At 32.8% G+C, this 12159-nt stretch overlaps 1 protein-coding gene across 1 annotated transcript; it reads right to left on the reverse strand.

Moving 5' to 3' along the window:
• Positions 1–357: 357 nt before the first annotated feature.
• On the reverse strand, positions 358–11167 carry LOC128221870 (uncharacterized). The gene is made up of 3 exons (XM_052930494.1): positions 10989–11167; positions 3190–3345; positions 358–1783 (listed from the first exon to the last, which is right to left on the reverse strand). Exons 1-3 carry the CDS (start codon positions 11062–11064, stop codon positions 1584–1586), a joined length of 432 nt encoding a protein of 143 aa, XP_052786454.1. The 5' UTR covers positions 11065–11167; the 3' UTR covers positions 358–1583.
• Positions 11168–12159: the final 992 nt, after the last annotated feature.

Genomic DNA, 12159 nt, shown 5'->3' on the forward strand with positions numbered 1-12159 from the left:
TAGGTGTAGGTGATGATATAGCGATGTTGACTGAAGCAGATTTTGTTTCTTTGGGTCAATGGATTTTTTTAAACAATGAATCATCACAATTCTGTTTGTCAGATTTGAACGTACGTGAATTTGAACTTATTACTATGCAGCTTCATTTCATCATTATTTTCTTAAAATGTTGTTTTCCTCGGCATGATTGCATTAAATTGTATTTGTAGCCTTTAAACCATCGTATATCACTGCTACTCTAACAGGAGGTTATCGTCAAGTTAGTTAAAGTGTGGAAATAAGCTCGGGAGACAAGTAAATATATATATATGACACCGGATGGGCGTTACGGGTTCTATCAACGGAAGGACTGTAATATATATATACATTATATATTTATTGCGTGAACCAAACAGTATGTAAGCAAAGCGCGATCCATTAGCAAGCATCTGTCGACGGAATTAACATGTACAATAAGCAACTTAGTGAATACAAGTAGCAAAATAAAAGACAAATACAAAAAAATCAATAAATATGACAAAAACCTTATGTATATATATATATATATAGAATATATATTTATTGTGTGAACCAAACAGTATGTAAGCAAAGCGTCAAGTGAATTCAATTTATCAATAGGCGATAGGACCACACTTGACTGAACACACTGTTACTGTGATCACTGGTGGGAAACGCATGCCATTGTTAGAAGTTGTTAAACTACTAACTAAGGGATACGTTACATTACGCTGTACAATACAACTAGTACTAAATATGTGCCAATAACTAACACAGATAGTATTAACAGGTTGAAAAGATTGTTTTATTGAAAGATACAAAACACAATGTGACGTATATATATATATTATTAATATTAGGTCTTAATGCTGTTGAAAGTACACTTTTGAGCCACTTAGTACGGCATATAAGACAGCAGTGGTAAAGATATAAGACGTACGTGATAATGCTTTATCAGTTGAATGACATTATGTTAACTATAACATTATCAAGGTGTCAGCTTTCGTATTGCATTCGTATTCTGTTGATATTCTATGAACGGAAATTTACCAAATGACTGACCTTAAACGCTTTCAATGATTTTCGAATAGATTTAAATCCGACTAATCCGTTCTTGTAATTGCCTACAAATTACTCATATTGATAATGATTTTTGAATAATGAATACAGCTTTCAAGAGCTTAATTTCACCGCGCTATGTAAGTCTTAGTATTGACTTTAGGATTACGGACCCTAATGAACCGGTAAATATCGGGTAATGTCGATAAATATCGTAGTAAACTTCACGCCTTCTTTCGACATTCGCTTAATACCTTTTTTTAGTATAATTTTGTCACGTGAAAGGGTATTTTACACTGTGACGTCATTATTTTGGATACTCCAACATGGCGGCACACATACGCGACTGTTGTGGTCGTTGGACTAAAACAGCAAATACAATAAATTACGAAAATCAAAATTGAAAACCCACAAATTTCAGTTCTGTAACAAGTCACAAAACTTGCCAAGAGTATAATGTTTTGTTATGATTTTCACAGTAGAGCACTACTAAAAGTTTGTAATTGTGTTGTCTTTCTCACTAATCTTTACATCCAAGATACAATGTGATTGGAGAACAAAATGGCTGTTAGAACAATACTACTCCAAGTAGCTGATGTCGAGCCGACACCATTGCAATGATCGGACTTGCACAAGCAGACTTTGCCTTCGTAGCCAAGCGCGGAAGCCTGTTCGCATTTATCTCCGCTATATCTGTAGTCGCTTGTGAGGCAATCTCTCACTATATCTGCAAGTAGAAAAAGTTGTACATCTGCAGACAAAGTGTCCGAATGTGTTCGAAAACAGATGCTACTAAATGGTATTTGCAACATTAAATACATATTGATGCAACAATGAAAATAAAATAAAATAAATGTCGTGTCGTACATACATTTAAGAACTTATACAGTCACTCTGCGTGGTATTATCTTAGTTTTAATATTGAATCAGCCCTTGTGGTTCAGGTGCTTGCAGGGTTATCAGGACGTCGTGAATACAAACAGTCGCATTTAAACAGCAACAGACAGATTGTGTAAATCCTATGATAGTTTTATTGGAGCAAATTAGCCGTTACGTAAATTGATTGTTCCATATTTCTCTTATACATAAACCAATCATGGCGGCGTGTCTACCTTCGATCTAAAGATAAGCTAATCATGGACACAAAACGTCACAAGAAAACAAAAAAACAACATTATACACTAGATTTAACTCATCGGAAAGCGTAAAGCGTATGAAAGCGTAACCGAATCGACACAATCGTTCAAATCAAAGCCAGAAATCATGGCATGATTCACTCAATTTTGCGCTCATCCTTTTTATTGTCCCTTCATCTACTCATAAGATGAAAATAACATTAGAGGAAATCAGAGGTCATAACACTGAATTACAAAATTCCAAGAAATTCCAACATAATATCAAACAATACCATTTCTGCTGAAGCCATAAACATTCCAACAAAGTTCAACATTCAAAAGAATAAGGAATTTTACAAATAGTACCTTACAGTGTTGATACGTCTTAAGGTTTTTATCAAATATGGAGGACTGCACAATTACCTACAGCCGAAGAACATAGAAGGTAATATGTATGATGTCGCTAAAACGGCATAAGATGTTTTAAACAAAACGCCTACTGGGTGGCAATACGTGTGGAAAAGGGCGTTGGAGATGGTTATTCTATGTCTATGATATAATTCAGTTATTCAACCGCGAATAATAATAATTATTATAGGTTATTTTATGTCTATGATATAATTCAGTTATTCAACCGCGAATAATAATAATTATTATAATGTTGATGTTTTTATTCAGATTTAAGCCAATTAGTTTGCTTTTAATAAAGCAATGTGCCCAGTCTTGAAGTAAAATGTATTTATTGTACTCCGGGTGGTGGTGGGCTGGTGATGTTAAATGAAATGCTGGATGTCACCGCTGGCCCGCTTTCGTCCTCGTCTTAACATCTCCTTAATTGACCGAATCCGTCTTGTACAGTTTTGATAGTATTCTAGCTATTGAGGAACCGCCTTAAAGCAGTCAGTTAAACTCATTTCCGAAGAAAAGAAAAGCTAAATACATCAAGGTTATAAGCAAACGAGGTGTCGACGTGTTACACACAACGTAATAAGACAGTAGGCACAGATGACCGACATACCTCCGTCATCGAAAGCTATGTTTTCGTCGATTATTATTTTCGTGCACACCCCGACGCAATTCGTAGTGGTTACGCCTTCTGATATGAAAGGATCTCCACAATTTGACGTGGTTACCGAAGCGCATTGGTAACATTCCAAAGGCAGAACCTCTGACACTGCAAATACACAAGAAAACACAAGGTAATGCGCACTGTTAAGATAGCTCAACCATTGTTTTTCTGTAGAAAGGATATATCGATATCTCGATGTTAAATTTCGTTTCGAATGCGCATTTTTTTAACTGTGGCTCGTGTTGCGTCAGTTCGCTCAATGCGTGAACGCATTACGAATGACTTCAGTTCCGGAATCACTATGTCATCAACAATAAAGCTTTTGTTAATACATATACTGAGTTAAAGAAGTTCAAGATAAATGCTAAGAAAATGGTTCTTATAAATTAACAATATTAATTATCATTTACATCGACACTGGGTTATTGTTTTAAAGGAAATGTATTAGTCATTTTATTTCGAAATATGAAATCTTATTCATTATGACGTTTAATAGTTAAAACGCATTGAGAATCAATTTTTGAAAGCCACAACATTAAAATCATCATCACAAGGACATTATCTAATTATTTTGACGGGGTTTTCACACTGTCAGGGATACGCTTTCATTATTATTTGTTTCTACATAGTGGAAAAGTAGGTACAAATACGCTGTCATTTTCATTGGATTCGTTCGCTTTACTATCATTGCATTTTATCATGTATAAAGGTGGATAATTGTTCGAATTTGTTATCATTGGTTTTCACCCTTACAAAGGTTCATAACTATTCGCTTTCATTATCATTTGTATCCACCCTGTATAAAGGTTGATAAATAATTGCTTTTTATCTGCTGTTAATGGAAATAAATAAAAAGCATATATTTAAAAATATTTTTTATATAAACACAGAAAAAAGAGAAAATAAAAGTATATAAAACGTCGAGGCAAACGCACATGAGGCACATATTCCTCAGTTCATACCGGCACATAACGCCCCTCTCATTAATAGGGCGGTTTAGGAAATTAAAAATATGTCAAACAAGCGAGTTTATAAATTGCCAATGAAATATTAAATGCACTATATAAAGGCCGAACCTAAAATGTTATATTTTTCTTAATTTATGGATCATTTTACGATGAAGATCTTTTTTTTTTCTTTATATTTTTATGCCTTTCTCTTTCATGACATAACGGATAGTATCTTAATATGATATGTTTAACCAATGACTATTTAACTTTAGACTATAATTTACGGTAATTTTAGCGGGCTAACCGAATGGGTATATTTCGATGGCGAAAGTACATAAGCTTGAGCCCCCTTTTTATCATTTGTTGAATCGCTTTCTATAGCATTGGTGCCAACTCTTGTAAAAAGTTGATAATTATATACTTTAGAAAATGATTAATGAACTTAATGAATATCATCCAATGTTTTAAATTGTTATCCCGCGTATTCTTAAAATCTTACGCCATTACGTTTACTACTGGGATTTTTTTTGACGTTCTCTCTGGAATGTAATGACTAAATCAAAAACTAAGCACGCCTTTGCAATTTTGTATCATAAACGTTTTATGCAAACTTAAAATGCACAAGTTGAAAAAGCGCCAAAATGTCGCTGATACTTCTTTCAAGTAATGCTTTGATCATTCAACTCAAAGACTTCCACATAATAATGGATCTAAATAAAAAAGTTTGTTGCATCTAACCGTGCTTTAACTTAACTAATTAATGTAGAATATTTTATTTATACCGGCCTGCACGTTCACAAAATGTAACAATAGCTTATCAAGAGTTACATAAATGCACGATATAAGGTAATAAAAAATGGGCCGATTTTTCAAAACTCTGTTTATGTTAACAACGTTGTAAACGTCAACGTTGTTATTTTTTTTAATTATTTACTGATCTAGTTACTGGTGATCAGCAGCTTTTCTAGCAAAAAATCCCGAAACACTAAAAACACCTTCTTTTTGGTTCGGACGAATTTCTCCAAGGGTTAGATTCCTTTAGAACATAATCAATGCGGCTGATGTGTGAAATGTTAGCATTGGTATCGTAGGCTCGTATATATCGTTGGTTACTTAACATGTAAAGCATTGACATACACATGTATTGCTACTTGTACTACTGCTACAGCTACTGCTACTATAACCGGTACTGGTAATTACACAAGTTGTGCCACTGCTACTTCAACACTTCTACCACTAGCAATAACTATAACACTACACTGCCAAAATTAAAACACGCTGCGTTTACCAATGACCCGTCGTCCTCAGTAGGCAAAGGTATAAACTGTATAAACCGATTATGATTTTGGTTTGGTGATCAAAAATGTTCATTGATTGGTCAATATTTATCAAATGAATATTTTTTATCGTATATTCTATATCCTAGGTACATGGTTTTAAGCTGGATGTCATCAAGCATTCAGTTAATTGTATTTACTAGTGTTCATAATAATTGTTGAATGGAATTATATTTGTTATAGAATGTAAAATAAACCAAATAAAACGCAAATATATGCAGTATGAAATTCTGAAAAATACCGATGAAATACAAATTTATACCTAAAAGTAATGTACTGTCAACCAACAGCGCGCCGACCCATTTATTCAGTTTGCGTTAAATCACTGAAAACAAGAGTAAAAATGAGGTAATTTAACGATAAATTCTTATTTTTCGTGTGTTCATGAAGTATGAACGGTCGGCCGCGATTTTGCAAATCAAAGAAGCGCTAGCTTACTGCAAGAACGCATGGAAAATAAGAATCAATACTGATATTTACATTTTCGCTTTTTAATTCCCTTTGATTTCGACGTTAAAGTGTTAGAGAACCAGTCTTCAATGAAAATAAGGGGAACAAAACGTGTATGGCGAATGTAAATGGATAGAGCACTTGTCGCCCTTGGTGTTTTAGGCAGGCGTTTATTTTATCCTCAGCATACTAAATAGTACATAGGTATTTTGCAGACAAAAATAAATAATCAAATATTTGTTTAATCATTTGGTAATTGCTGTAAAATATATAGAGGTGATTATGATTTTTGTTATATTATGTTTATTTTAATCAACAGAACTTCGATACATTTTAACTCCTGTTTTACATATGCATGACCCATGTGAGTGGGCATAAATTTGTATTTCATACTCTGAAACAAATTTATGCCCCATTGGTTGTTTTTCTTTGTGAAGGTTGTTTGATGTTTTCCCTCAATGTTGTTGATTTCTTCATCTGCCAGTGGTTTAAACCGTTTTAGTTTTGGTTTTTATGTCCCTTCCATCACAAGTGCCACTGGCTTTGTCTCAGTTGAAAGTATATAATTACTGACCTTTTCAAATGACTGGACGATGATATTGCCTAATTATTTCGAGGAAATATATATTTATTGTCTGAACCCGATAATGGATCATATTCTTGTCCTATAAAGAAATTGTCGAACTCATTAATCATGTTTGTTTTGACAATTGTTGCAGACGAACCTTAGTAAAAACAGCGTAATTAATTTAATTTGTTTTGATTAATTGTTCATTTCGTGTTATTTTGTAATCAAATGAAAAATAAAGCATTTTTCTAATGATATTTCTAAAAAAGAATGTCTTTTTCATTTAAATACTTCATTAAACATCAAATGAAGATTGTAAACAAGCCGGTATTAAGCAGATCATGTTCCCAGCTATATTTAGCAATAAAATAGATCGTAGTTAGATTTATACGCGTGGTGATTCACAAGCGCCAAACCAGAGCGTTTCTTTCTTGCCAGACTCCACCTACAAAGGACACAAAAGGTCAACCGGTTCATGCAAATGAACTCAATTTGCATCGTTCAGATAATCAAGTACGGATGTAAATATATAGACATAACTACAGCAATGACAAGTGCAATTAAATTTAATGCAAAAGTAGAGAATGTCGTCATGTGATCGGGTCCGAAACATAATCGTCCTTCAGTGATTCAGGACTCAAAATGTCTTAATCACGTGTTCCCAAAAATCATATATTTTCTCTTTATCTGCGAGGTTAAATATGCACCGTGATGGTCAAAACAAAGCGATGACATATGCAACGTTATTTTAAGATGCTCATGTCGTCATATAATCCTTAGTCCATTAGTTTATGATAATGAGGTATAATAATAGCTGAGAGATTGGACAAGTCGTATATCTGCCTGCCTCTCCTCCAAGAGGTATTATGTTCGAGCCTTGGGGCGGTCAGTTAAACACGAGTAAATTCGAACACCTTTAACTTGTAATAACGCTGTTAAAATATTAAAGTTAATATAAGTGGAAGAACATGTATACACTATTAAAAGGTTGATAAAATATCAAAAAAATATATACTAGCCAATTAATGTGATGCGTGTAAAAATTGATATAAATCAAAACATATATTAATCAATCAAACGTGTTAAACATTTTAAAAAGCAAACTCGTATCAAACTTAGAAAAAGATGAAAGGGTTTTGCTTAAATAGTCACAAAATGGACGTTACTTCCACAAATGTAATTTCAATAGGTCATGATGGTTACACGGTTATTAGGATTTATCGATTATTTTACATTATACCAAACGACGTTGGTCATTTTGCGTGAGGTATGTACAATGACTGCAATATTTGATTAGTGATAATGCAGAATAAAACTATTCTATAGAGCCCGAATTTCTCGGTTTAAAAAATGTTAAAAAATAACAACTCTGAATGTAATAGGCTTACGTATGATTCGAGACCTAATTACACAGAACAATTTAAACAGGATAACATCTTGATAGTAAGTGCCGCTCAGAACATGCATGACAGGCATTTACGCACTGTTCAAGGACCAACCAACGTCTAGTAATTTAGCGTATAGACCATTAATTTCAAGCGCATTTTGAATAAATATTGCAATTTATTAAAGTACAGTTTGTTTACATAGCCGTTAAATAACCGTTTTCATTAATAGCCGTATTTATGTAGGCCAAGTGTCTCAAAGTAAGAGACATAACTGAAGTTGACGAATAATGGCGCCATGCGGCGACATTACAAATAAACTGTGCATTGCCCAGTCAATCTTAACATTGTGTTATTCTTGATTTTAAATCATTAAGTCTTGAGAAAATTGTTCTTTTGTTTTTGTTCAAACATTAAGCCTTGAGAACATTGTGTTTTTGTTGTTGCTAAATCATTAAGCCTTTGGGACTTTATTTTTGTCGTTGCTGAATCATTTAGCATTAAAAACATTGTGGTAGTGTTGTTGTTAAATCATTAAGCCTTGAAAACATTGTGTTATTGTTGTTGTTAAATTATTAAGCATTGAGAACATTGTGTTATTGTTGTTGTTAAATTATTAAGCCTTGAGAACATTGTGTTATTGTTGTTGTCAAATCATAAATTATGAATCATAAAATTATTTTACGGCATGCTCTCAGGTAAGCCATTGTTTTATTGAGAGGATATATTGCTATAAAAAGCGAAACTTTATAAATAAAAAGAACTAGCAAATCTGTTGACGTATACAGGGTATCTACCTAGTATTTCGCCGATAGGCCATCTTGCATAAATTGTTTTTAACATCAAGTGTATACTTACAAAATGTAAGGTGAATACGCTCGATCCCTTTTGAATTTGAAGATCCCCATGTTGCTGACCCATGACTCCACGTGGCCCCAACACAAGCGTCAAACAATGGACATAGAACGCTAGGCTTAAAGTTGTTATGCTTTGTTATTTATAATTTCAAAAAGAACCTTCAGACCTTTCTCTACTATGTATTCTTGGTTAAGAACAAAAGATCCGGTTTAGATAAAATATTTTCCTTTGTAACAAGTTATTAAAATCAGTCAGCTTGCCAAATAACCAACTAAGACAATATTTTTTAAATGCGTCACCCTACTAGTACTCTCATTCGCTCGGATGAAGGCTCAACAAAACATACAGCACTATTGTTTTGGATAACAAATGACAGTGAGCAATGATCAGACCACTCACTAAACACATCGACCTTAAATGTGTCAATATACTGAAAAGTTCCACCTTTCAGTTAGAGACTATATATAACGATAGAGCCCACGTGACTCATGAACGAGAATGTCCAAGTATTTCGACCTATTCTACTGTTGGCTACTCACAAAGAACATGATTTACAAACGTCAATCAATTTTTAATCGTACTCATTATAAATCTTGTCATCAGTTAATCTAGACGATGTCAAATCAGGTATATAGTATTCTTGGTCAATAAAAATAACAAAATTGTCGCACACTATATAATAACGTCTATTTCCTACTCGGGAATTCATATAACCAGTTATTAAAACTTTTCCCTGAGACTGAAAATTATCAATATCTTGCTGATGAATATCAAAATGATCGACACTGACAATTTTTAAAGCAGGAAAATGTTATAAAGGTTGAAAAGTCCTGCTTCATTAGCATCTATTTTAACCCCGTATACAAGTTGATAAGTATCCGCTTTCAATATCATTTAATTCTATTCTGTATAATTGTTGATAAGTATCAGCTTGCATTATCATTTAATTCTACCCTGTATAAATGTTGATAAGTATCCGCTTGCAATATCATTTAATTCTACCCTGTATAAATATGGATAAGTATCCGCTTACACTATCATTTATTTCTACCCTGTATAAATGTCGATAAGTATCCGTTTGCAATGTCCTTTAATTCTATCCTGTATTGATGTTGATTAGTATCCGCTTGCAATATCATTTAATTCTACCCTGTATAAATGTTGATGAGTATCCGATTGCATTATCATTTAATTCTACCCTGTATAAATGTTGATGAGTATCCGATTGCATTATCATTTAATTCTACCCTGTATAAATGTCGATAAATATCCGTTTGCAATGTCCTTTAATTCTACCCTGTATTGATGTTGATTAGTATCCGCTTGCAATATCATTTAATTCTACCCTGTATAAATGTTGATGAGTATACGATTGCATTATCATTTAATTCTACCCTGTATAAATGTTGATGAGTATCCGATTGCATTATCATTTAATTCTACCCTGTATAAATGTCGATAAATATCCGTTTGCAATGTCCTTAAATTCTACCCTGTATAGATGTTGATTAGTATCCGCTTGCAATGTCATTTAATTCTACCCTGTATAAAAGTATCCGCGTTCGTTATCATTTATATTTTTCCGGTTTATATAGGTTGTCGATAAGTATCTGCATTCATTATCATTTTTTTCTACCCTGTATAAAAATTGAAATCTGCGATATAATCTTTTGTCAGCAGTCTTATATCACTGTAGTACTGATATTTACCCCAAAATGGCTCATTCCAAGACAAGAAATAAAAAAAGTTGTCAAATCGGTAAATATGTGAGAGTGCAGCTTTAAATTGTTTACCTTCTTTATTGTCAACATCAAACATCTGCGCGTATACAGTTTTGAAAAATACTTCTTAATATATTTTTTTGTAAAACGTCTTGATAAAATCATAAACTAAGCGCGCCTTTGCATTTCAGTACATATAACACCATTTTAAAAGGTTTTATTCATAGAGAAAATAAAATGTATGTTTCAGTCGGCTTCCAAATGATTTTTTTCCCGTGAAAACCGAAAGTTCAAATACAAAACTTTGATTTCTGGTGCTCACTCGACGTTATATGTTTGATCATTCACTGAAAATAACATCCATTATTATATATTATTACTGCGTTTTATTCGCTGTTCTCACATACGTTTTAAGATAAAACACAACTTTTATTTAAGTAAACATGGAAAGAAACAAATGATAAAAGCGTACATATTACCTGTGCAAATTGTGAAAAACAAACAAATTAAATATTTAAAATCCATGTCAGTATACGGCACAGTAAGTTTTAACATGAATTACCAAATCTTTGAGACGGGTAATCAGAAACGGTATCTATTTTCAATAAAGAGCGTTTACATTCTTCACTCATTTGAGTCGTATTGATTACCAAACTATTAGTTCGAGTACAGCGTACATAATTTGACAAAGTATTTGATTTGAGGTGTGCATTTAGTCTTAATTCAAGTTAAACAGCTGTTCTACTACGTTGAATTAATACTTAACGAGTATTCAGCATTGTGAGAAGGGGATTTTTGCAATTTAAACGATACAAGTAGGCTTGTATGGCTATACATCATGCTCAATATTCTTAGAAAAGGTAGTTCTATAGTGAAGTAATACTTGATCAATGCACTTTTGAAAAGTCAATACCATTTAAGATTTTGAATAATTTTGAACAGGTTGACATTAAGTTTAATATAAAAGCTTTTATATTGGATATTTTATTTATATTCATATTATTGTAGAAGGATTGCATTGTCCCATAGATATTGTATTAATGTGTGCATATAACTCAAATCAACTTGCTTTAAAAATGATTTGTTATTCTTTACATTTTGCACGATCTATGCAAAATATTATATAACTGGTTTCCATGGATTTTCGCAAAAATTGGCTCGTTCCAAGACAAAAAATAAAAAAAGTTGCCAAAATGTTCACTCTGTGAGAGTGCAGCTTTAAGGGACAGGTAATGTTTGTTTTTTTATCGAATGCCGAGAGATTGAAATGAAATTATGAAAATGCTTTTGTATAACACCGTATTATGTGAGCGAAAATCTCATATATCTAACAAAACACACACATGTCATCTTCATGTCACTATAAATGACAGAAAGAAACTTGTGAATTATACCTCGTCAGTTTGACATTCATATATTAACATCTTTGCATTTTACAGACCATTTTACTTAATATACAGACGACAGGTACATTTTTTTTATTGGAAGCAACTTATAGATATTTACCTCAACGGTTTCCTGCGAATTAAGTGAATCATTACTTGAAGTAATAAGCGCTTAGGCCACACCAAATTGATGATTTGTTCCACGGATTTAACGCTCCTATATTCCTAATAGATATCATCTTTTTTTGTGTGCCCGCACCTACAT

This window comes from Mya arenaria, chromosome 16 (assembly GCF_026914265.1).
Source record: "Mya arenaria isolate MELC-2E11 chromosome 16, ASM2691426v1".
Taxonomy (NCBI): Eukaryota; Metazoa; Mollusca; class Bivalvia; order Myida; family Myidae; genus Mya; species Mya arenaria.

Excerpts from the sequence above, each read along its gene's own strand:
- LOC128221870 (XM_052930494.1), bottom strand. The coding sequence starts at position 11,064 with ATGTTAAAACTTACTGTGCCGTATACTGACATGGATTTTAAATATTTA. Across the intron at positions 3,346-10,988 it reads GTTTTTCACAATTTGCACAG|TGTCAGAGGTTCTGCCTTTG; the intron begins GTAATATGTACG and ends GTGTATTTGCAG. Across the intron at positions 1,784-3,189 it reads CATAGCTTTCGATGACGGAG|ATATAGTGAGAGATTGCCTC; the intron begins GTATGTCGGTCA and ends TTCTACTTGCAG.